A 27,298-nucleotide genomic window follows, 5' to 3' on the forward strand; every position below is an offset into this window, starting at 1 on the left:
TTTGTTTTAGATTGGGTTGGGGTTTTTTGTTTGTTTTTATTTTAATTCCACTTAACATACAGTGTGATGTTAGTTTCAAGCATACAACACAGTGATTCTTCCTTGTTTCTTTTAAATTATTGGTATAACCCATGCGTGTGCCCGCTGTGGTCCCTCAGTGGTAAAGCAATCCACCTCCATTTGCTGATTTTTGTATAACCGCTACTCTTCATTGGGGGCTGGGGGGGGGGCTTTTTTTCAGCTCCGTGTGAGTCCCTATGAGTAGAGACCCCCCCCCCCCCGTCATATCCTCATGTGCACCATTCCCGGCAGATGAAACGAACCTCGGTGGAAGGGAGGCCCCAGGAAAAGTGATGGGCTCTTTCCGATTATACAGTGCAGGCTCTCCTCCGGAAGAGGGGAAAGTGAGGCGCGTTCAGAGCGCTCACTTTGGACCCTGCGGCCGTGGTAGCAGCAAGACCTGGCCCTTGAAGCGTGCGAATTACAATCCGCAGCTTTGACGGGCGCTTCAACCTCAGCATTCCCTCCCCTTGGCCCCCAGTAGGCTGCCAGCTCCTACTCACCTGAGAGAGCTCCAGCTCCCGTGAACTTTCCCTTCCTGGAAAGCCCGATTGATGCAAAATCAAATGCTGGACAAAGCACGGGTATAGCTTACACATTAAATAGTAGACACACTTTTCATGGGACTTTTAACTATAAAAAAGATCATTATAGTATTAATGTTTTGCCCAGAGATTTTTCCGTATCTATCCCTCAGTGGTCCTTTTGTTGGTAAATAAAGATCAAACTAGATTTCTTTTAAGATGAAAAGTTTATTTTGCCTTTTGCCTAGAAGCAAAACTAGTGAAAATGAAAGTATAAAAATAAATACAATTTACATTAATGAACATTCCACTCAAAGTAAAAGTAACAAAAATAATGTATATAAATAAAAAATCCATTAAAAGCACAAAACAACTTCTGGCACTTTTATGAGAAGAAGCTGTGAACATTAAAATAGGTGTAAAACACACATGCTTTTACCTTAAAAAAAAAAACAACACTCCCATTTCTCAACCTTCATCTAAAGCTACTTTTAACTTTCTCCAAAACATACTATTTGTTTTAGCTAATTTGCATTATTGTGCACAAAACTTGTAGCATCTCTTTTCTTTCTGGAAAGACCCACAATGATATGAGTAAGGTGTATCCTGAGTTTTCAGAATGATAAAGCACAATTTATCATATGAAGATATTTCGATACACTTTGCCTACAAATAAAAAATTGGTAACTCAGACATTTTTGACTGTCTTCTGATTTCCTGGCTCACTCATTTAATAGATGATAAATGATATATATCTCAATAAAGAAAATCAAGTTTACACCCAGAGTAGATTATTATTGCCTATCTACAGCTGGATGTAACAGCTAATTTTTAAATAGGACAGAAAATTGGAGAAAACAATCTTTATCTCCACCTTCTTAAAAGGATATTAAGAATATATATAGTCTGCATTTTCAAAATACCAGTATTATTTAAAATTCAAGTTAGAAAGAGTAAGTGTACACAGTCCCAATTTTATGTGAGAAGCACAAAGCCCTTTTTGGAAATGGCATGATAAATTAACAGTGACATTCTCTTCCATAAAATCATGTTCCCTTGGTAACATTTTTTGGTTTCTATTTTAAATGAATACATTAGTGATGAAAACCTTATATATCAGTAATGCAGAATTTCAACTCGACAATATTAACTATCCCACTGGAAAGTCTGAACTTATTGTATAGCCCTTTAGTGTGTCCTAAATCAGGCAAGCTAGAAAAAACAGACTATGAAGGAACAAAATACGCAAACCACCGAGAAAACAGAAGTGCATGCAGGGTGACTCAATTTTACAGAATGGACGCATGGATTCACTCCTAGGTGCTACTACCTTCAAGATTGTGCTATCACCTTAATTTGTTACCCTCCACAGAAAGATTTTATGATTTAGGAGAAGTGTTTCCAAGAGTACTGGGGTAACCTACATTAAACCTAATATTTCTGCGCAAGACAACTAGTGGTTAAGACAAATGTACACTGGTGACCAAAACGGTGGCCCCCAGCTCCTTCTGAAGGGACCACAATCAGCAGGCGTTTTCTCCTATGAGATTATCCTCTAAGTCCAAGAATATGAAGACTGAGAGATTAACCAGTGTTTAAGTTTTATAAAACCAAAGAAGAACATTCTTCTGCAGTAATTCTCCCTTGAATAGAACAGTATCTAATTTATCAAATTTAGCCATCAGTATGAAGAGGTAAATGAAATTTATGTTTCCAAACGTATTTGTAATTTATCACACCTTTTCGACATTTTATAGAAATAAATCCAAATGTCCTTGAAATTTACAAAAAAACATTCTCAGCAGACAACTGGGTACAGAAAACAAACTTATGTTTGTACAGGTTAAGCAGAGATGGTCGATTACTAAGTACGACTGTGTCTTCACCCAAGCCTAATCTTAAGAGGATACTGAGGGTGTAGAGAAGGAAACAGCCAGACTGATCAAGTTTGCAGATAACTGCTCAGCCCTTTGATGTCACTCTGCCTGTGTAAACAGTCCAAGGTTAACTAAAGAGTCCTGCACAGGAAAAAATCATAAGCGTGTAGCCCCCCCCGCCCACCCTGCCCCTTGTTCATCCTAACGAATGCTGTCTTCTTAAATTGTCGCAACATTTGGCCGCTTTCTTTGGATTTTTCCTGCATATACTCCTAAAAATAGAGCAAAACTAATATTATTTCTCAGTGACAATTTTTCTATAATTCCAGTTAATGAGTGTTCACTATACACAAGGCACCAAGCTAAGCGATATACATGATCATACTTAATCCTTACATAAAATAATCCCGAGGTAGAAACTGTTACTATCTTAAGGATAATAAAACCAAGACATGGGAGAGTAGGTCACGTGCCTAAGAAGCAGCCAGAAGCAGACTCTGAGAATCCAGTTACACCTGATTTGTTGTTTTACTTAACAACCATTTCGCATTACTGCTTCTACTTTGCTTTAATTAGTGGCTTCTGAATGTCACTATAAACTCCTGAGTCAAGCACAAGACATCAAATGAGCAAATGTTTTAAAACATGAGATCAGAGATTGCAATTTAGTTTATAAGAACTATAAACAACTTTAACTGCTTTGCAGCAAACTGTAAGCCCTTAGCATCCTACTTCGGTCTAAGAGTATGAAAGTCTATCATCACAACAAAAATGAGTTTTCTATAAACTGCTAAATAAAGGGTTCATTCTCCATGCAGATCAAAATAAAGCATGAAGTTCAAGTTTGTCTGAAACATAATCCAGGCCATTAAAAATCTAAGCAAGAAAGAATGATCTTTCCAACTGCCACTATGGATCTCTGTGTTGAAATTCAGTTAGAATATTAGGCATATCCCAAATTTCCAATTTATGTAAAATGATAAAATCTTAGTCTTTTTCATTTGTATAAATAAGGCACTCATGTACAAATAAATCTTTAGAAAAAACAGGAAATTTTGTACTTGTTTAGATATATAATAATTATATGTGATAAGTTCATTTGTATTAATAATTACGAAGCAATACAATTAAACCACACTAGTTCTAGATACTGAATTTCAGTATGTTACTAACGGCAATGACCTCCTATTCATCCTCCATACTGTTGAGCATTACTTGTTCTTTTTCTTACAGATTCACGAGGGACAAACAGTGGAGATGAAATGCATGAGACAAGAACATGGATAGTCATCACCATGGCAAGTGGAGAATACCACACAAAACAATGCTAATTCCTCAACGAATCACCAACTGGCCAGGATTTATCACAATATATAACTCTAATATGGGAAAAAATTGCCAAGGTCTTAAAATTCCACATAACTTCCCAAGCAACAGATCTGGTGTTTGGTCTGAGTTCTTCCAGAAACCTTTCAACCCAGCTGATTCTGACCACCTCTGGAATAAGCAGGATCTTCAGCTACACAGTCTCCTTTAAAACAACTCCACTGACTGTCACTCACAGCAACTTCCAAAAGATGACCTTTTATATTATACTCTACATATGCAACATAATGAATTAAATTCACCATATACACGCAAAAAGTCAGCAATCATTTCAAAGTTATGATCAGTATATCTCATTCCCTCTTCAAACTTATGTGAACAAATAGCAGTAACATGAAAAAATTTATGATGTTCATTCCCTCCTAATTTGGAGGAAATAACTTAGTAATAAAAGCTCTGAAATATGCCTAATCACATATTAATGGGAAGATTAGAATTGATTAGAGATTTAATCTTCATTTTCTAGCGATTAATTTAGGTTTCTTTTAAATGTTTAGAAAGCAGTGTAGTTAAAGCAAAGCACTTTGAAAGTATTTTTTAATGGATCACATAATTTTTGGTGAGCTTATCAATGTGTCTTAACAAAGATACCCACAAAATATTAAAACATTAGCTTAACAGCTTTGCATTAGCTTAATACTGAATTTGTCTTCTTGCCACCATAAACAATTTAAAATCCATAAAACAACAAAAACAAAACTTACCCCCTCCCACCTGGCATATTCACATGTGATCTTGTGGCCAGAGGGAGAAATTTTTCATCGCTTTATGTGCAGATACAAATATTCCCGGGTGACACACTTCCCCAAAGCTGAACAAACACGTAGATTTAGGCATCGGTTATTACACTTTATTCACGTATAAAAAGGTTTTCTGAATTAAGCATGTATAATTCTACAAATTTTTCAGATTAAAAAAATGTATGGCATTTTCATTACAGAAATCAAGATTGGAACCACAGGTTTACTACGATCTCCTGACTGCCACAGAATACTAACACAAATGATCACTTGCAGGAATGACGGTGAATATGCCCAAATTATGGTGGCAAGGAAAGACAAGGAATTGCACTAGTGTGGCCTGCATCACGGGGCAGCTCGTGCATGTCCTTCTACTAACAGGCTTCGGGAACTCATTTGCTACACACCTGAAACAGGCGCTCTGTTAGGCACTCTGCTCTGTGAAGACTTCTGTCTATTTTGCACAACCCCCTTCACTGATGTCTTAGGGGTTCTAATTGAATATAAAAAAATTAATAAGTCACTTGCATTAAGGTCTAAATGTTCAACATTCAAAGAAAGCAACCATAGTGCATCAACGGTTCAAAGTACAAATAAGCTCAAAAAGGACGAAAGTCTCACGCATGCGCACAGCAAGGAAGTGACACTCTGCTTCAGCAGGGACTAGAAGACTTTGCTGGAGAATCACTTTGGTGATGCTGAGCTTACTATATGGATGCTTACAACTCTTAATGAGTAAAATGGTATGAAATGAAAAGTAAAAACATGCCAACGTAAGATGATAATTAAAATATAATACACAACAGTACACCAAAGGGTTATCTTTGAATACAAAACTTTAAAAGATCTTCATAATGCTATGAACAAATCACATTTGTAAAATAGTTACCCTTTAAGTAAACAGCACTAAATTATGTTTCCCGCTCAAAGCTAATTTTGATTTGGATGTTTTTAAATACCCTGCGGTGGCATTCTTACCCTTGTCTACTAAGGAGCCTGTGAACGGGTGCATTCTGTCCTTGGTTTGGCTGAAGGACTCTGTCGACAAAGTAAAAAATTAATTCAAAAGATAATGACATAAATTCATTCCCTCCCCGCTTTTTCTTTTAATTGATGAAAGATGATTAACCGTGAGATGGAAGTCATCTATGCAGACAGACCAATATAATAATACCACACAGCAAATCAAGCTGATTGAAGCATACTAATATGGTACTTATATTTTGCTCACCGATAGCCCAAAGCTTAGGTTTTTATCAGGATGTCCACTGTATGTGTTTAACTCTTGTGTTTTTAGGTACTTTACTTACATACTTTACAAAAACCAACTTTTCCTTTCAAACATCCAACTAGCATCACTCTTGTAAAAGTAGAAATAAGGTCAGAAATATTAAGCTAGCTTTCTAAGGTTTTTATTTATTTTTTTAAAGATTTCATTTATTTATTTGAGATAGAGAGCAAGAGAGAGAGAGAGCACAAGCCGCCTGGACAGGGTTGGAGGGTAGGCAGAGGGAGAGAGAGAAGCAGGCTCCCCACTGAGCAGGGAGCCCCACATGGGGCTCAATCCCAGGACCCAGGACCATGACCTGAGCCTAAGGTAGACACTTAACTGACTGAGCCACCCAGAAGCCACTAAGGTTTTTTAGTAAGTAACTTAAGTAAGTCCTGGGCTATGAGCTGAACTTGGGACATAGGGTGCTGAAATTTCTACCCGAGATGGCATATCCTAAAGAAAAGTCCAGAAACACCTGGTCTGACATCTGACATGTAACCAGGCACATGACCCAGTGTTAATATGGATCGCGGTGCCTCTTCAATCCTCTAGCCAGCAGAGACTGTCCTACTGATCTAAAGTTAGAACTAAATGAATAGAAAGTAAGCTTGGGATTTATAAAAAAATTTTTTAATAAATAAATAACTTCTCACAGAGACGAAGTGATTTTTCTCACCTTGTTTCAGAAGGATTTTGCTTAACCAGAAATTTCTTATTTGGCATTCCCATTTCAGCAGCTCTAATACAACATAAAAATAAGGACACACAAACATTGTATTTAGAAAAGGAGAGAAAACGCTTCTGGATGTGATGCAGGATGACAGAAACAAATCATTAACAGGTTGCTGTACCACTCAACTGTACTCAGCGCACTAGAGATTACTTTCCAGAAAGCAGCAGCTTACTAAGACAGTTACCAATCCTGGTTCTTGGCATTAGGTTTTCCTCCCATGAAGTCTTTTGCATATTAGACAAAGAATATATTCAAAAGATGTAAAATTAATACTGAATATAAAATTTAACTATTTTTAAGGCTGAGTGGCTATGATGACACAAGTGAACACTTAGTGTCCTTCGGTAATTGATACATTTAACCTAAAGATGGAATCAGATTTTACCACCTGAATAATAAAACTTCATATAAAAAAAAGGGATTTCTATCAACTGATATGTAGAAAAACGAACTTTTATCTAATTTGAATACACAAACAGACCAACAGATGACTAAAATTAATTGCTTTGCTAGTAACTGAATTAATGTGACATGAGACAAAGAAAACTTACTTCATGTACTTCCTCCTATCGAGAGACTTCTGTGTTGCAGCCGACAGGGCCACTCGTGGACTTTTCATTTTGTCCTTGAAAATACAAACCAAAAAGCTTGAGTGGTACCAGTAATACCACTAAAATAATACAGGGATGATCTCAGACCGCATGGAAAAGCTTCTCTTACTAGTATTTGAAACTTTAACTTAATCTGTCTTTAGAACTAAAACAGTCCAACTTCTTAAATAATTATAATTATTTTTCCCAATGAAATAATATAAAGTTAGCTTCTTTTTCTTTTGTCGACCCATTTAAAATCACTGATTCAAACCACACACCTCCAACACTCTGACAGATTTCAAAAAACTCTGGTTTCCAAAAAGACCAAATCCACCTGATAGCACAAAGGAAATTCAATCAGGAGCCAATAGTTTTTTAGAAGTCATCCAAACAACAGTGAACCGCTTCAATTCCAAAATCTAATCACCAAACGATACCCAATTCTTTTAAATCTGTCTTTAGGGTTAAGTGTTGCTGGTAATCCTGGGAACGGTCTATGCTTAAAATTGTAGGGAACATGCTAAAGTCAAAATAGAGAATGAGATTTGGTATCAAATCTCAAATCCCAGAAGAACCTCAATGTGAAATAAGAAGAAATAAATATATTGGTCTCCACCCCTCGTTCCTGCTGATATTTGATCTTTGATCCCTGTTCCTAAGACAGAGCTCCTAAAACCCTAGTCAGCTGAGATAGTGATGGTAGAAGCATCTTCTGCTCTAATATTTAGTCTTGACCTCAGTTCCTGACACAGAGCTCATAAATCCCTTGGAATTTTCTGGGTGACAGAAGCATCTTTTGTTCCAATAAGACAACTTTTGGAAGGGGCTCCCAGGTACAGGCTAGTCATCAGAAAGACCAAGCAGGAGTAGAAGCTTACCCCCTTGTCCAGAGACAAGAGAGGGGCTAGAGATTGAGTTAATCACTGATCACGCCTACATGATAAATCCTCCATAGCAATACCTAAAGGATGGGGTTCAGAGAGCTTCCATGAACACATCCATGTGCCGGGAAGATGGCACACTCCAACTCCACGGAGGGACAGAAGCTCCTGCCCTCAGGACCCGTCCAGTCCCTGCTCTATGCGTCTCTTCATCTATATCCTCACTTATGTCCTTATACAATAAACCAGCAAATCCCCTAACTACTGTGAGCCATTCTAGAAAATTATCAAACCCAAAGGCAGGGTTGTGGGAATCCTGTTTTATGGCTGGTTGGTCAGAAATACAAGTGACAGCCTGAGACTTTGGATGGGAGGAAGTCTTAACTGCCTCCTTATCTTGTAGTATCGGACTCTTAACTCCAACTAGATACTACCAGAACCGAAGTGAATTGTAGGACCCCCCACTGGTGTGGGAGAAGTGATCGGCGTGGGAAAAAACACACGTCTGGTATCAGAAGTACCAGAAGTTCTATGAGTATAGAAGAAAGTTTTTCTTTTCCACTCTTCATTCATTAAAAAATCACATAACATACCATTTGCCTGAGCATTTTCTCTTTGCGCACTTCTCGGTCATGATGGAGAATAGACATTCTTTCAGCTGGATCCATTACAAAGAATATGTCATGAATACCATACAGGGCAGCTCGCAACTAGGTTCAAAAGAAGAAAACATTGTCCCCATTTAAAAAGAGGAGGTTAGAGTTTAGTAATATTATGTGCACTTACACTTTTAAGGGAAAAGGGTTAAAACGTTTGTTCTTTTTTTTTTTTTTAAGATTTTATTTATTTGACAGAGAGATAGCGCCCGAGAGCACAATTGGAGAGAATGGCACAGGGAGAGGGAGAAGCAGGCTCCTCACCGAGCAGGGAGCCTGATGTGGGGCTGGATCCCAGAATCCCGGAACCATGACCCAGCCTGAAGGCAGACGCCCAACTGACTGAGCCACCCAGGTGCCCCAAAAGGGTTAAAGTTTTAATTAAAACCTCTTTTCAGTGGTTAAATGAGGGGAGAGATAGAAATTTCCATCTAAAAGCCTTCAGGACACGTGCATTTACCTGAGCTAACACTCTTTCCTGAAGAGAAGCATCTTGTGCTGAAACAACTCCTCTCTTCAATGGCGCTTCTGACTGAAAACTCCTTATGAACTCCATAGTGTCCTGGAAGATGAAATACTCCTTCAAAAACCACTTTTCTAGAAAGATTCATGATCACTGGAATTTCCTTCTGATTTTTTTCTCAGCCAATTCAAAATCACTAAGAACATAAAACTATCACTTCCCAGAAGTCAAATAGCACTCCCTTTGAAGTGAGATACATAGAAACTACTTCACTTAAGCACTTTAAAAAGTCATTTAAATGAGATTAATCAGATTTCTATAATCGCCTACATTGCAGTGACTAAGAAATGTTTGATCTGCCTAAGTTCTGAACTAATGAGTCACCTCTAGCTAGTGACTAGCCATCGCTGGACTGAGAAACTCAGCCAGAAGTGAAACAGGAACAAAAGACCAACTCCTTACTTTTACAGTTTGGCGAAGTTGTTTCAGCTTATCTGTCTGCATAAGCCTTCGAGTAAGAAATCCTTTTGCCACTGCAGTTATCTTATTAAATTTTGTTTGTAATTCTGGACTGAAAACCTAGAAGAAATCAGACAGACACCATGAGTTAAGAATCTGAGCCTTATAATCCTTAATCTATTACAATGAGCTGAATTCTACACACATATGCTCTCTGTGTGCGGTCATCTCAGAGAAGGGCCAAGCTATTTGATGTAGGGCACAAACATCTGTCCTCACCTGTACAACCTAAGATAATGTAGCTCTGTTTTTTTAAAAGATTTTATTTATTTATTTGACAGAGATCACAAGTAGGCAGAGAGGCAGAAAGGGAGAGATGGGGAAGCAGGCTCCCTGCTGAGCAGAGAGCCCGACATGGGGCTGATCCCAGGACTCTGGGATCACAACGTGAGCCGAAGACAGAGGCTTTAACCCACTGAGCCACCCAGGCGCCCCGATAATGTACCTCTTTAAAAAAGATAGCTAGATAGACGTGCAAATATCATTAAGTTCGCCCACCTGAGACCATTTAGGTTTGGCCCTTCCAAAAGGCCTTGTTACTGAGAGCTTGGTCAAGCCACCAGTTGATGAGCCCCAGAGGTAGAAGGGTGCTTCGTTTGCAGAAGCAAAGCCGTGCTGCAGGGCAGAACTTGTGAAACCTAGAGAAATACATGTACAGTGTTCTACTTGACGTCATATAATCAGAATATGCAGAACATCCAAATAAACACTTATGACTCGCTAAGAATAACAACTGCCTCTGAAACTAGTCCACGTGCAGACTTGAAATATTTATGGACTTTACGCTTCTGCACCAGATGGATCTTTTCAACACAAACAGCATCTCAGGATAATTGTAGATGTGAAGATAAGCTCTTGCTGGGTCTGAAGAATTAGATGTAATTCAAGATCACTGGGGAGACAGCAAACTGTGTTTTCAGTTGAAGCACATCACCTGCTGCATGAATTAACAAAGCCTGGGCTCTGAGTCAAATTTCCTGATAGTTTCCTGGCTGAAGTGGCTTTTCTCATGAACACCTGCTCACCAGTCTTTGATCTGCTCTCACTTCATTTTTCACTACTTACTGGGCAGCTGGCAAACGGGATTACTCGAAGGATGGAGTTCGAGTTTGAAAGTAAAATATCTTACTATAGGATAATTTCTTCCAACAGAAGAGAATTTTGAAAATATTTACCAGAACTATTTGAGTTTGAAGGACGGAGCGAGTCCACCTGAGACAGCATTGTTTCCAGCAAACCAGACTCATTTATTTTTCTCCATTCTAAGTCCGCCGCGTTGTTGATGCCCGATTCAGACGCTTCAGCTGCAATCACCTTCTTCTCTTTTAACATTTTCTCCTGTTCTTCTATTTCCTGTAGATTAACAGTGTATTGTATAACATGCTACATCTTCTGTTGAATTACGTACCAAAATACCATCATTTTAGGCTTACCTAAAAGTAATGGGTAATTATCAGCAAATGATTAATTTCAAGTTTTCCTACCTCCGACGAAATCTTAAAACAAGTATCCTTGTTCTCACAATACACTCTTGCAGAACGCATAGTTGAGCATCAATATATAAAATCTTTGAAAAATACTAAACGTTTGGAACCAAGGATTCAATAAAGTATCCTTTTGATGAATCATGCATTTATTTTTAGATAAGGAGTTAAATATTAAACCTCACATTTTGGCAATATCCACATATCAAAATCAATCACCTCCATAGATTAAGATATACAAGGGAAGAAATTACAAGTATCCTTTAGGTGACCAAAATTCATATTACCCCCAGTGAAATTCCACTTACCAGTCCCATATCCCTACGTTTTGATTCCTCACCTTCTGCAATCTTTCCTGCTCCCTTTCCTGCTCAGCTATGAGTAGTGATAACTGCTGGGCATGCTGTTCTTCTAGCCTCTTCCGCATTTCTTCAAAAGCTAACATCTTGCTTTTTAATGACTCCTCGCCTTCTGAAAAGAAACACATCCCCTCAAATTTAGAAAATTTACTAGTATCTGACAGACAGTCAATTTAAATGATTCTTCCAACCGAAGAACATTCCTGGGTCCGACGCAACACAATCAAGGTAGAGCCAGGTCCCCACTCGGAGCCACATTCTCTTCTGCCGCGCCCTTCATGTCATGCTACCAAAAGAAGAGGCCTGCTTGTCGCCACCATCCCCACTCACTCGACAGATCCCACCACGATCTGAACCGATGGAGCCGAAACTATCTGTTCAGTCAAGAATCTCCTTATTCAGGGCACCTGAGGGGCTCAGTTGGTTAGGTGACTGACTTCGGCTAGGGTCGTGATCCCAGGGTTGTGGGATCGAGCCCCACATCGGGCTCCAGCTTTGCAGGGGAGCCTGCTTCTCCCTCTCCTTTTGCCTGCCGCACCCCCTGATTGCGCTCTCATTCTGTGTCAAATAAATAAATTCTTGAAAAAAAAAAATTCTCCTCACTCAAATCAACTCTCCTTAACTCAAATGAACTTCAAGATGTGATTCTCGTCTGCATCTCACCTCTCTTCTGACTCTGGTCCTTCTCCAAGATCTCCGGTATTGTAGTTTCTCGTTTGGGTTAGGTTTGATTTCTTAAATAAATGTTCCTTTGATAGTGTAAAGCTTCTCAGCTTCAGTTTCCAAATAACACTGGATATTAAAATTTTAAACTGCAAACTAAAAAATTCATTCAACCATTGTGACTATGCAACTTATTGCATAGAAAGTGGTAAGACACTCTCAGATGTTGAAATTCCAAGTATTACACCGATGCAGTACCTATTCATGGACGCATCACAATTCAAATGAATTCAAAGAATCCTTCTTTCCAAATATAAAGTCAATTATTTTCACTGAAGATAAGCATATTATATTATCTATCTGCTATGGTATTCCCATCATTTGTTCCTAAATACATCTTATTCAGCTACAACAATATGCATTCGTGTGCCATTTTCCACAGGCAAAGGGGAGCTGAAAAGCAGTAGAAATACAACTTTCAGGGGTGCCTGGGTGGCTCAGTGGGTTGGGCCTCTGCCTTCGGCTCAGGTCATGATCTCAGGGTCCTGGGATCAAGTCCCAAATCGGGCTCTCCGCTCGGCTGGGAGCCTGCCTCTCTGCCTACTTGTGATCTCGATCTCTCACTGTGTCAAATAAATAAATAAAATCTTTACAAAAAAAAAAAAAAGAAAGAAAGAAAGAAATAACAACTTTCAGCAAAAAACGACAAAGCTCCTCAGCTCAACCACTCAACCAACAGCGAGAGTCCACTCAGCTTTCAGCTCCATCTTAAGAATGTCATAACCGGGGGCACCTGGGTGGCTCAGTGGGTTGAAGCCTCTGCCTTCAGCTCAGGTCATGATCCCAGGGTCCTGGGATCGAGCCCCACATCGGGCTCTCTGCTCGGCGGGGAGCCTGCTTCCCACTCCCTCTCTGCCTGCCTCTTTGCCTACTTGTGATCTCTGTCTGTCAAATAAATAAATAAAATCTTTAAAAAAAAAAAAAAAGGAATGTCATAACCGAGCGCTGTCCAGGGGCTCCTCTGAGAGCAAGCTGGCTGCCTCCATGATTGGCCTCACCTCCCTCGCACTGGCCGTGCTCCTCTCAAAAGCTCTGCCAGGTCTGCCCCTTGGTTAGCTGTGTGGACCTCTGGTATTCACAGACACGGCTGCCAGTCACACTGCCCTGCCCATCTGGATTAGCTACACTGGCTCCCCAGGGACCCACTGATGTTTTTATTAGAGTTCTTATAAAGTTACACAGATTTTCAATGGTCTGTCCCAACCCTATTTTCCCATAAACCCTGTTTTTTTTAGTGTGCAATTTTACAGAATGTGAAGGTTTTTTCAGGAAGGTATAGATCACAATGGAGCTGAAATGTTTATGTCCAAGAACTTCATTGACTTGACTCATTTCTTCCCTACCAATAATGAAGACTTATGAACCACAACAACAAAGGAGTTAAGAAAGACATGTTTTAACAAGTTGCTGTTAATATGACATTAGATATGAAAGAAATTTGAAATAATTTTTATCAATAAAGATGTCATTCTTTTTTTTTATAAAGATTTATGTATTTATTTGACAGAGAGAGAGAGAGAGAGATCACAAGAAGGCAGAGAGGCAGGCAGAGAGAGAGGGGGAAGCAGGCTCCCCGCCAAGCAGAGAGCCTGATGTGGGGCTCGATCCCAGGACCCTGAGATCATGACTTGAGCCAAAGACAGAGGCTTTAACCCACTACCCAAACGCTCCAAAGATATCATTCTTAAAACACTACTCAGAGGGGCTCCTGGATGGCTCAGTGGGTTAAAGCCTCTGCCTTTGGCTCGGGTCATGATCCCAGGATCCTGGGTTCGAGCCCCGCTTTGGGCTCTCTGCTCGGTGGGGAGCCTGCTTTCTCTTCTCCTCTCTCTCTGCTTGCCTCTCTGCCTACTTGTGATCTCTGTCTGTCCAATAAATAAATAAAATATTAAAAAAAAACACTACTCAGAGCCTTATTTATGATTTTTCTCTAATAAGCTGATGTCAAAGGGTTCATTGAAAGACCAACTACATTAAGATCTCATTACAAATGAACAGACTGATGAAAATATTAGAAACCACTGTCCATCTAAAAGGAAGATATCATATTAATACACTAGATTAAGACTATGAGCGATGTTTCATCCAAGAACTATTTCCTCCGTCACTAACAATATTCTCTGTGATACAAAATGAACTGTGAAAGATTCGTATTTTAAACAAGAGAAGGCTTTAAGAAAGCCTATCCAATGGCAATAAACAATAGCTAATTATAGGTTCTCCAATAAGAGAAATGAAATGAAAAACCCTGATGAACAGATGAGGACAATTATTATTGTTTTTCAAGATATCAATTAAAAGTATTCAATTAAAAAACAAATAAATAAATAAAAGTATTCAATAAAGGTGCCATCTGCTTGGCAGGTGTCAAACACTTCAAAGTTTCCTTACCTTTGGAACTACTTTCTAACATTTTATTCTTGTTCATATAGACAGATGCCTTGGGGTATCTTTTTTCTGGCAAATGCTGCCTTTCCTGTTCAGCTATTCCAGTCGCTAAGACATAAGGGCAGTTTTCTTTTTGCAAACTATCAATATCTAAATCAAGTCTCCGTTTAACTTTCTCAAAACTGTTATCCAAAAACAGTTCATTGCCACAGGCCACTGTAGGGGTGTCTATCTGCTGTCTGGCATTCTGGTTTTGCATCAGTAAAGGAGATGGGTTTTTTACATCGTAAGACTTATTCAGTTCCATTTGTAAATTGCAGGTGTTTTTCTCCAGCACACTGGCTGACTTGAGGGCGCTCACGGTTCCAAAGTTTTGACTCACTATACACTGACTGGTGGCATATGGCTCATGCAATCTTGGCATTGTAGGACACGTACTGTCCATCTTGGGTGGTGCTCTCCCATCAGACGTTAACTGACCTTCCACGATGGCAAGTCCATGAATGACCTTGTTTTCTAACTGATTTCCTGAAGACTGGCATACCTGATTTGATTTACCTACAACCACTTCCTGTATGGCTTCAGATGTATTTTTGGTGACATAAACCTTACTTGGACAAACTCCTGCTAAATCAACTGGTAACTTTGGCACAGTTTCAGGTATGTTTGTTTTTTCATCAGTATCTTGAACAACTAAGTCTACTGTCTGCTCTTTTCCTTTAGGACTTAACTCACAGGCATTTATCGGGTTATTTATAAGTATATGACATGCTGATGATGGCCTAGAATGCCTTCGATGCATTTTAGGACTCAGGCTTGGCTCTGGACTAGGTAATTTGGCATATGAACCAGTAAGACTTTTGATAATGTTATTTTCGGGAACAAAAGTGGGAATGACTTTAAAATCAGATTCAGGGTCTAAAACAGTGCGATGGCCAGTTCGTACAGGTATGTCCACTTTAGAAAAGCTACCTAACACGGACTCATTCGTGCTGCTTGCTTGAGTGGAAGCACCTTGGAGAAGAACATTTGATTTATTAAGGCTTGGTTTGTCTGGAATCACCGAAGCACAGGGTCTGCCAGGCCACTGCGCCTTCTCCTTCCCATAGTCGGTCACTTTCACAGCCTCGTTTTCTTTATCTGAGTGACTCTCGTGAATACTCCTCTTCGCACTAGTTCTCAGACTGCGTCTAGATTGTTCTCTTTCTATATATTCCTTCGACTTTTTCATCAGGTTCTGAAGACTCATTATGTAGGGATCTGGAGTAACTTCCTCCAAAAGTGTTGGGTCCAATTCTTCACTGGATGGGAAGAGACCATCGGACAGAAGAGTTTCCTGAGGGGCTGCTGAGGGGATCTTTGCAGAAGCTTCCTTTTCCACAGGGGTAACAACATCTGAACTATCACAGTGCTTCAGAGAATTAAATTCTGAGTCCCTAGCTGAATCTGTCCCATTAGATTTAAATTGGTCCTCATGATTCAATGGCAAAATTCCAGTTATCTTTTCAAACTTTCCTAAAGTAGAGTGTTCGGTAGGGCTTGGCAAGATATTTGGAAATGTGGAAGGGACATTCAAGTTTCTGACTTCTGAATCAGAATAAACTGTTTCAGTCTCCCATGGATCAAAATCACTGGCATTAGGTGCTTTTCTAACCTGGAAAAGGAAATTTAAAAATTACTATTTCCTCACTGCAGAGAAAGGCCTTTGATTTCATTCTTTTCTAAAATAAAATTGAAATAGAAAATTCAAATATTCTAATATTTGAAAACACAGACAAAAACTAAGATAACCTTTTTCTATTGTATCGTGTATCACATGGGGCTCAAATTACTACTAAAAACATGTACTGATAAAAAAATTTAAAATAAAATAATTTTAAAAAATAAAAACATCTATTGGCCATCCTGGCCTATTTATTAAGAGTATAAGAAAAAAAGGAAATTATCTAATCTGATACAAATATGCACACATGTGAATGGGTACATACACACATCTATATACACATATCCATGCACAACTTAATATTGGAATAGATGAATTTTAACTTTCTCCTGTATTATAAGTTATTAAAGTCACCAACTGGGTCCTCCCTTGAAAGCTAAGAATACCAATGTATGAGATAAATAGCAAGTAATTAAATTTCTTACTTGAGTGGCTCTAAAAGCTAACTTGTCTAGGATATTAAGCAAAAATAATTCAGTAACAAGACTCCTACCTTCCAGATTTTAACTAAAATCCTTCTATATGATGAGGTAAATTTGTATTAAATTATAGCTCAGCCATGTAGCTGAAGTTACTTAGAAATAAGAAGATTTTCACCTTAAAATCGAAGCAAATTTCAATTTAACTGACATCTGTTAATGAGTTTTAGAACAAGCAAAATAAATAAAAATTTTATAAATTAAGATGAGAACGACTAACACACAAGAGATACAACAGAAAAAATAAAATTACATTTTCTTTCTAAATAATTTGACTTTGCAAAAGAATAAAAAGTGAACTGGACGGTTTTTAAAAATTATACAAGCATATATTAAACTGACAGAAATTATCATATTATCATATCAATACAGACTCCAGAATCCTGAATATTAAGATTTTTAGGTTGTTATGTATGTGGGTTTTTTTTTCCTAGACCATATGGCACTCCCGTTATACCTTACAAATCCCAAGACATATAATGGTTTCCAGGTAGTATGCAATAAACAGCACAACAAAATATACTTAGTCACAACGTCAGCACCAAAATAAAACAAAAGGGAAACACATTCACCAAATCCATAAACATGTTCATAGGCTTAAGAAAAATAAACTGTTTCCTTAAAATACTTCACATTTCACATTTATATATACAGCAACTACAGCTATGTTTTTTGTGTACTACATGAACCTTTGGTTAGAGAATTTAAATAACAAAAATGTACCAAAGAATGATAGGTTTTACAGGCAAAAGAGACTGGAGACATCTATTTGTACGATATAAAATGTCTCTATCTGCATAATTAATTCATTACTCTCTAGTTTAACAATGTACATGCTCTATTAAATGTTGGAAGCTTTAAGACTCAACAATCTCATTAGTAGTATATTTGATATAATCCCTCACTGGACCAACAATGACATGCCATTTTTGTTTCAATAATAGGAAACACCTAGTAAATTAAAAACTTACCCTTATTATTGTGCTACATATTATATTTTTTAAAGTTAAAATGGACAGCCATTGTATTGTGCAAATTAAACTTCACTACCCACAGAAAAATGAAGGTAGCAGTTAGTGGGAAACAGCCTAAAGTTCATTGTACAAGTGTCATCTAGGATGAATTATACAAACTACAAACCCCTAAGATTATGAAAAAATGTTAAGATGTAACCAGCAAAAGAGAGCTGTATATGGCAGAAATTATTTGTTCAATGTACTTCATGGTTTTTTTTTTTAGTATGAAATGATCCAGACCTTAAAACGAATTGTTTACGAATTCAAATTCAGCTAAATAAAAATAATTGCAAAAGGCATGAATGTATTGTTTAAATGGTTTCAGTTTAGATCTAAGATGCATCTAGACAATTCTACTTATGTAATCTAAATTACATTTGTGTACTTAAAAGAATTTCACCAAAAAAAAAATATATATATATATGGGGGGCAGTTATTTACTTTAGCAGAGAATGAGAATAAGGTCATTGACTCAATAGTCTGAATAGTTCAGAGGTAAACTACAATTGTCAATCCCATCATTTTGTCACTGAAAATTCCATGTTTTTAGAGTCATAAGACACAGACAATAAGCAATTATATTCAGGGAAGGGCTCCATTGTCTAAGTACCCTCTGATTCAAGTACTGGGTGCATTACTAACAAGCAACTGAATGTTCTTCAGAGTAACTGCAATGGAATATCACAAACCACAAAGATTCTCAAACATAACAGTAAAATATATTGGTAACTAACTAGAAAGTGCAAACGTATTTCTGAAAAGTTATTATTAATGTGTACCTCATGATTTCTTAATTACAACTTCAAAAAGCCTACGTTACACACCTGAACATTTTCAAGAATCTCTTGGACCCGAGTCAATAGAGCTTTCTTCCTATTAGCATGCTTTCTTGTTTCTACATCAAGTGCTTTCTGCTTTTCTTGTTGCATTTCCTTTCTTTTCTCAATGTTAAGCTGCAAAACATCAGAAATATGTAATTATTTCTCATAAATATAAAAACATCTTAAAATCAGGAAGCCTTGAATCAAAATGATTAAAATGTACAACACGTAAAACTACAGGGAAAGAAATCTAACGGTGGGTGGGGGCAATGAGTGGGATGGGGCATGGGAGATCTTTCTGCGGGTATGAAAATGTTCTGTATGGGTGTGAGTTACACAAGTGTATGCCATATATCAAAACTCCTAGAACTTTAGAACTTAAGCTCTGTGCATTCTACTGCATGTAAATTATTCTCAACTGAATAAAAAGTTAAAAGAAAGAAAAAAACCTGTTCACTTCTCAAATGCTCTAAAATGAGAGGTAAAATAAGCCCTTGTGGCCACTGCTGAGCTTTTCATTTGGCAGTATCTTACCCCACAGGGTCAGATTCTTCAATTTCTAATCTTCTAATCAGTGTACATTTTATCTCTTTGCTATTTCAAGAAAATGTCTAAAGCCTTAATGATAAAAGAAACAGACAATGTTTTATTTGCCTACAAAATCAGAACACATTTGGTCCCGATTCATTGTACCTTCTAGTAAAAATAAAATTCACCTAAAAAATTGAAGTTTCTAAGCATTACATCTTTTTAATGAATTTAAATCTTAATTATTAAGTTCTTTTTTTTTTTAAAGATTTTATTTATGTATTTGACAGACAGAGATCACAAGTAGGCAGAGAGACAGGCAGAGAGGAGAAAGCAGGCTCCCCATGGAGAAGAGAGCCCGATGTGGGGCTTGACCCCAGGACCCTGGGATCATGACTTGAGCCAAAGGCAGAGGCTTTAACCCACTGAGCCACCCAGGCGCCCCTTAATTATTAAGTTCTAAGAAGCTTAGTCACTGCATGAAGGAGTCCAGACTTATTTTAGAATAATGCAAATGGAAAACATATCATAAAAAATTATTCCAAAATTATGCTAGTCACCTATCACATACAACATAAAATCATGGATTAAGGTCTATAAGCATCAGATTTTGCTGATAGATACGTAAATGATGAAGTCATAGACCCTAAACAACAAGGCTCAGATATTTTGGTCCATATTAAACTACTCAAGCGGGATGCCTGGGTGGCTCAGTGGGTTAAAGCCTCTGCCTTCGGCTCAGGTCATGATCCCACGGTCCTAGGATCGAGCCCCGCATCAGGCTCTCTGCTCAGCGGGGAGTCTGCTTCCCTTCCTCTCTCTCTGCCTGCCTCTCTGCCTACTTGTAATCTCTGCCTGTCAAATAAATAAATAAAATCTTAAAAAAAAAAACTAATAAAGCAATATGTTATCAAGTATAATTGATAAAAATGTTTTTTTTTATTGTTTTTAAAGTTTTTATTTATTGGGACGCCTGAGTGGCTCAGTTGGTTAAGCTACTGCCTTCGGCTCAGGTCATGATCCCAGGATCCTGGGATCTAGTCCCGCATCGGGCTCCTTGCTCAGCGGGGAGCCTGCTTCTCTCGCTGCCTCTGCCTGCCTCTCTGCCTGCTTGTGTGTACTCTCTCTCTGATAAATAAATAAATAAAATCTTTTTTTTAAAAAAGTGTTTATTTATTTATTTGTCAGAGAGAGAGAGAAAGCGCACACACAAGCACACGGGAGGGCAGGCAGAGGGAGAAGCAGGCTCCTCATGACTTGAGCCAAAGGCAGACACTTAACCACCTGAGCCACCCAGGCATACCTGTTATAAAATTATTATTTGCATGGTACCAAAGAATCATTCCACAATTTACTTGCTAATCAAAAAGGGGAAAATGTATACTTTCGAGAGTTATCTGGCAGTCACCACCTATAAAAGCAAGTCTTCAAACATCGCTAACAAGAGGGACAACTAGATTATGTAACTTCTAATTTAATATGGAGCACAAGGCATCAGCTCTAAAGAATTCTTGCCAAAAATGTTTAGCCGGACTCTGATCCAACTTTTGTTTTTTTTCCTAATCAAACTTTTAGACTTAATTTCCAGTTTATAGGAACCACAGGAACTAGAGGACAAGTAAAATATCACCATGGAAAAACAATTAGACAAATCCAAACTAAGGCATTCTGTTAAGATAACTGGTCTGGTCTCTAAAAATTCACTATCGTTACAAAAAAAAAAAAAAAAAAAAAATTGGGGGATGCCTGGCAGGCTGAGTCACTCTCAGGGTTCTAAGTTCAGGCCCCACGTTGGGTATAGAAATTGCTTAAGAATAAAATCTTTTAAAAAATATGTTTTAAAAGGTAGAGGAGCTGTTCTAGATTAAAATATATTTTTTTTAAAGATTTTTATTTATTTATTTGACAGAGATTATGAGTAGGCAGAGAGGCAGGCAGAGAGAGAGAGAGGAGGAAGCAGGCTCCCTGCTGAGCAAGGAACCCAATGTGGGGCTCGACCCCAGGACCCTGAGATCATGACCTGAGTCAAAGGCAAACCCTTAATTGACTGAGCCACCCATGTGCCCCCAGAGTAATGATTTAAACCAAGGCCAGAAGGCTCTCGAGCCAGGCTTTTAACCACTATTCTACCCTGCTCCTGAGAGCATCATGTGTGCAGTGATTTACAATAGACTGTGGAGAACCTTCCATGCCTGCACATTTAGGTCTACTGTACTTGTTTCAATGGCATGAATAAGATTCTATAAAATGGACCACAGTCTGTTAAACTAGTCTACTACTGTTAGACATTTAAGTTGTTTGTTAATCTTTTGCTATTTTAAACAATGCTACTCCATAACCTGTATGCACTTCTGGCACAGACAAGCGTTAAGTCTAAGATATTCCCCAAAATGGAACTGCTAAGTCAAAGTTACATATACTTTTAGATTCTGATAAACATTACCAAAATGGTCCCCAAAAAATAAAGTCAAGTGTTTTTCTCAGCAAAAATGCAGTATAAGCACCTTTTCCTCACAACCTAAGGAACACTAGGATCTTGGCCTATCAAGTAGATTTAAAAAAAAAAATGCAAATTCATTTGTTTTTCTTTAATTCTAAATAAGAGCCATATTTTTCAATCTATATAAGCTTTTCTTTTGTTTTTCTGTAAACTATCTTAGTGATTCACTATAGAAAAATGATTATTTCAAAATCAAAGAATATTTACCAGTGGAGAAAGCACAGCCACTCCATGGAAGCGAATAAGTGAGATGCTTTCAGACTGGACAGGCAGAAAGCTCTCTGTGGTTAGTGATGCCTCTTGGACTCTGGCAAGACTATTTTCACAGAACTTCTCATACTCCTCCATCTTCCCACAATTACACTGTAAGAGAGAAAAATGTCTTTTTTAATGTGCTGAAAAGAACATATCTTAATTATTTGGCAAATTTTATTTAGCACAGAAATATGTCTAGAATTCACAATTTCTAAAATTGGCCTTCCCAGAGGTTTGTGCTTTTTTTTTTATACTGATGAGCAGCTAATTCCTAAGTCTAGGTAAGCACCTTAAGATCCTACCCAGTTAAGCCTTGTTTCATATAGTAAATATGTCTGAACACAAGTAAGTATATAAACCAATCTTTAAATATGACTTGTTTAAAAAAGTACTAAGAACTCGCTGGTGAAAAATTCTTAATGGGAAAAAAGTTCTGCACCACTTCACTAACTTTAGATTATAAAATAGAATATTGTATTTTCCTTAGCAGGACTTATCTACATAAGAAAAACTAAATCATACAAAGGTGGAAATGCTTTTGTAGCCAAAAGAGTTATTTTTTGGAGACAAAAAGGCTATTTACATAAAAGAGGATATTTACTTTAAAAATTCTTTTGTTATCATGAAGTTCAAAGTCTAGTACTTTCACATCTCAAAAATATACTTTGACTTCCTGGTCACTAGGTAAATCAGTCAGAGGTGGAAAATCTACTGGTTCTCATATTAATTCTATTTCATTGCTGAAAACTGGAACCACCACCAAACTACTTAAAACCATCAGACCAGTAATTTCACGATTTCTGGAAAATTGTGATGGTGGCTATAAAAATTCAAGGTAATCAGGAAGGATTAGCTAGCATGTTTGCTCATTTAGCTAGTGTTAAATATTTAATTGCCTGTTTCCACAGCGTTAAGTCTGGCTTTGTTTCCTTTAAACAAACAAGGGAAAGTAAAAAGAGAGACATCATCAGACTCATCAACAGCAAGGTTATAAACTGTGAAAGCAGAAAAACTAATACAATAATGTTCCTGTAAGTGTTCATTTTAAAACAATTAATTAACAAAGAAGGGGGGGGCAGAAAAATTCAACTGATGATGCGAGATACGCAGAGATGAAATAAGATGGAGTATGATACTGTCTTAGGCCTCAAGGCACTTAAAAATTCCGTAAAGGTGTCAGGGATAAATTATAACACAATTAGAAATGAAGAAAAAGCTTCTTCTGATTTGATTATGAAAAAAATCAGATATATTGCTAATTTTGACCAACTGGTAGTCTTATCAACAAAACTTCCTACCATCCCATCAATTCTAATTATTTCTGTATTTGACTTATGCAAAGTGTGAGTTTAATTTCAAAGAAATGGATCTCTAGAGTATAAATGAGATTGTTTTGCAAACATATTCATAAAACAAGCCAAAGTAAAAAAAACAAAACACCACACCTTCCTGCATGACAACCATAGCAAGGCCTCATTTTTTAGTCTGGATTTCAAACCCCATTATGCTGTCTTAACAACCAGAATATGCTGAAGCTAAAATGTTACAGAAATTCAAATGATCCCATTACTACTAATATACTCAAAAATATTTTTTAACACAACCCCTGAAGCCGGCATAACAGGAACATAAATACAATGAAAGAAATATACTTTCTATGGGTATACAAGCAAAGCATGAAATTCTGTTTTAAAGGTCTGGGAAATGTAAGGAATAAATAGAAGACCCTCAGGGCCAGTTTTACTTTTTTCCAACAACATCATATAGATAGGCCTCACTGCTTTGGAAAGTTAAATTCATATCTCTTCAAAGGCCCCGTATGTCATACATATTGCAGATGTACAGTAATAGATTATCACAGCATAACTATGGCATATGATAGTGCATTACATACCCAAATACAAGTGCTAATATGGCTGATTACAGAAATCACCAAATGATCCTAGAGCACGACTGAACTTTTCCTGTCCTTCAGTCTCAACTTGGATGCCCCCCTCCTCAAACCATCCCTGACAATCCCATCTACATTAACCCTACATCAGTCACTATCACATCACGTTGCCTTGCTGCTTCCCAATTTTCATGGCACTTACCACTATCTGAAATTATCTTGTTTATTTCCTTGGGTTTTGTCTGTCTTCCTCCACCAAAACGTAAGCTCCATAAGCACAGGTACCTTTTCAGTCTTGCTCACCACTGAATCCCCATTACACAGAACAGCGTCAGCACACAGCAGGCACTTGATAAAAGTATTGAATAAATGAATTAGGGTAATTAACTCAATCAATAAACCAGGAGAAACCAGGAGGAAAAAAGAGAGTGGACTATACAGCAAAGAAGCTAACAAGGAAGAATGGAACTTAGAGAATGGTCATTTCATGGATGACCCTATTCTCTGAAGAAAATGGTACCTCTAAACTGCAAAGGCAATCATTTTTTAAAAATGAGCATCATCAGGCACCTGTGTGGCTCAGCCGGTTAAGCACTGGGCTCTTGATTTCGGCTCAGGTCGTGATCTCAGGGTTGTGAGATCCAGCACCTCCCTGGGCTCTGCACTGGACATGGAACCTGCTTGGGATTCTCTCTCCCCCTCACCCACTGCCCTTCCCCCTTCCTCTCTTTGTCTCTCTCTCTCCCCCTATTAAAAAAAAAAATGAGCATCGTATCCTATATGATTAAGCAAGAGGGCACTTCGTTTCTCAAACCACAATTATTTTTTTTAAAGGAGCCTTGACAAAATGCCACTCCAACCAACAATCTACTGACCCGTACTTTACCATCAGGCATTACTGGTCCACTTGAACCAATAATTTGCCAGCTGCATCAAGTTCAGACATGCCTTGTCTTCTCCATTTATACCATGACCCTTCTCCAAACGAGCCTCTTTGCAAATCCCATAGATTCATCCTTCTGCTAGCTACTCCTCACCAGTGTTCTACCAGAAATGTCACTAAAGGGAATGGTAAAAAGTAACATATAACTGATCTTGCCTTGATTTCAAATCCTAGCTGGTTGTTTACCCCTCAGTGCTCCCAAAGACATAATCTCTTTGTATACACAATAAAGGGAACGGTTCCTTATTCAGGCACATACTAGCTGTGTGTTCTTGGCAATTTACTTACCATCTCTATGCCTCAATTTCCTCATACGTAATGCAGGGATAATCAGAGTATTTGTCTCAAGAACTCAATGAGCTAATACATGTATGGCAATTAGCATAATGCAGGACATGCAGAAAGCATCAATAAACGGGGACTGCCTTTATTATTAAGAGGATGATGATTATTATGATTTTTATCACAAGATTATGAATTCCTGAAGGGCAGTGACAGTGCTTGGTTCCTGGCAGGATTCAAATGTAATTTTAAAACATGCAAAGGGGGTCATCTTCCTCATTTCGTTGTTTCCAGACCCCTCCCCATCAATCTCTAGGCGCATTCCACTTGCCTAAGTTGGGGGTAGGGAACTGGGATTACGACAAGATAGAAGGAGAGTGGGAATCACCTAGCAGCATCAGGGGCAATCAAGAGAATTTGCTTTATTAGCCTCAAGCTTATTCCCCTGAGTCTCCAAGGCAGAATAAACAGCACTGCTAGCTAGGGCATTTGGTTGTGGTAACCGGCTTTCAGAATGGCCAGAGCACACCCTGAGGATGACTCCCTCGGCAGCATCTTGGGAGAAGAAAAACGGTCCAGTTTTATCAACAGGAGATGATTCCCCGGCTCTGCCCCGAGGTTATTTGCCAGGGACCCTCTACCCTGACCCCAGCGCCCCACGCCCACCTCCCCCAGTTCCTCTACTAAGGTTCCATCCCGAGGGCCCACCAGGCAGCGTCAGCATCCGAGCATCACCTCCGCGCGGAGTGTCGCTGGTCCCCGGGCACCTGTCACCTCATACCCGGCGCCCTTCTCTGGGCTCAAAGACCGGGGTCCCAGCACCTGCGTTCGGGTTCCCTACAGAGCTCACACCCTCAGCTCCCAGGGCGCCAATTTCGCCTCCCCCCGTGGCCTCGAGGAGGGACCCACTGAGGATGTACCTAGCCCCCGCCTTATGCACACACCTGATCTCCCACGGCCGGGTCAGGCTTTTTCTCCTTCGCCACGGTCCTTGTCAGGAAGCAAACAGCTCAATTTGTACTGACAGAGCGCAGCTCGGTCCGCCGCCTCCTTCTCCTTCTCCTCCCCGCCATATTACGGGTCTCTGGCGGCAACGCGGGATCCTGGCAACCGCCACAGCCGCCGCCACCTCCCGGACTCCACCTCTTCGGGCGGCACTTCCGGTGGTTGCTTCCGGGGCCGTTGGAACGGTTGGGCCTCCAAAAAACTACAATACCCGAGGTGCATTGCGCGTCTGGTTACCCGCCCTGGCTGGGTACTTGCGCCCTGGCGTAATACTTGCGGGAGGCGCGATGCACGCTGGAAAACGTAGTCTTTACTGCAAACTAGAGTCTCGAAAATTATATGTGAACGCTGTTCAGGTCTGAACCCCCGAAGAGTTCCTTGAAATCGCTACTTTTTTCTTATCTGTAAAGTGATCACCTCTTTCTTTGTGGTCGTTGGAAAACGTACAACAATCACCAAATTTTTTTCTCCGTAAATAAAAATTTGCTGAATCCTAGATTATCAACTCTAAGCCTCAAGACATCTCTACCTTTTTGCAAATCAGTAGGAAAACAAGTCCAAGAAAGAAAGGTAACAGGTTCAAGATGAAAAGAAAAGCTCCGGATGTCTTACCGAAGTTTCCTATCTAAACATATTACTACTTTTCCAAAATATGTAGTTGCCCCTTCACATTTCCCAATTCGATTTAACCCTCCGCCTTTCTTGCTGAAAGTCCTTCCCGTGCCTACTTTTACACATGGGAAATGAGCTTTAAAAGTGCCTATCAGGGTCGCCTGGGTGGATCAGTGCGTTAAAGCCTCTGCCTTCGGCTCAGGTCATGATCTCGGAGTCATGGGGTCGAGCCCCCCATCGGGCTCTCTGCTCAGAAGGGAGCCTGCTTCCCCGCCCCCCACCCCCCACCCCGTCTGCCTCTCTGCCTGCTTGTAATCTTTGCCTGTCAAATAAATAAATCTTTTAAAAAAATAAATAAACGAAAGTGCTTATCACAAAACAAAAGTGCCTATCACAAGGGTAGTTATGAAGAACAGTTGAGATAAGTTTCTTGAACAGTGCCTAGTATAAAAGCCTCACTATTAGTCCTTAGTAGGAGGAAAAGTAAGGTTAGGAGGAGGAGTGCAAGGGCCACTGGCTTAAAACTGGGATGGCTTGGTGTCAGTCTTGACTGTCATTATTTGCTCAAGTCACTTCACTGCTCC

At 38.9% G+C, this 27,298-nt stretch overlaps 1 protein-coding gene across 1 annotated transcript; it reads right to left on the reverse strand.

Moving 5' to 3' along the window:
- Positions 1-800: 800 nt before the first annotated feature.
- Positions 801-26,253, reverse strand: CCP110 (centriolar coiled-coil protein 110). The gene is made up of 16 exons (XM_080830945.1): positions 26,042-26,253; positions 24,075-24,220; positions 21,934-22,089; positions 18,702-18,830; positions 14,663-16,313; positions 11,530-11,660; positions 10,881-11,058; positions 10,204-10,343; positions 9,649-9,765; positions 9,184-9,285; positions 8,661-8,777; positions 7,145-7,218; positions 6,537-6,599; positions 5,566-5,625; positions 4,995-5,080; positions 801-2,733 (listed from the first exon to the last, which is right to left on the reverse strand). The coding sequence occupies exons 3-16, from the start codon at positions 22,072-22,074 to the stop codon at positions 2,681-2,683; spliced, it is 3,042 nt and encodes a 1,013-aa protein (XP_080687071.1). The 5' UTR covers positions 22,075-22,089; positions 24,075-24,220; positions 26,042-26,253; the 3' UTR covers positions 801-2,680.
- Positions 26,254-27,298: the final 1,045 nt, after the last annotated feature.

This window comes from Martes martes (genome assembly GCF_963455335.1).
Source record: "Martes martes genome assembly, chromosome: 18".
Classification (NCBI taxonomy): domain Eukaryota; kingdom Metazoa; phylum Chordata; class Mammalia; order Carnivora; family Mustelidae; genus Martes; species Martes martes.

What these genes read in the sequence shown, in the direction of transcription:
- CCP110 (XM_080830945.1), bottom strand. Translation starts at nt 22,074, where the DNA reads ATGGAGGAGTATGAGAAGTTCTGTGAAAATAGTCTTGCCAGAGTCCAA. An exon ending in TTCAAACTCAAATAGTTCTG is followed by an intron (nt 10,344 to 10,880) that starts GTAAATATTTTC and finishes GTATTTCTCTAG; the next exon opens with GTTTCACAAGTTCTGCCCTG. An exon ending in AGGAAAGAGTGTTAGCTCAG is followed by an intron (nt 8,778 to 9,183) that starts GTAAATGCACGT and finishes TTTTGAACCTAG; the next exon opens with TTGCGAGCTGCCCTGTATGG.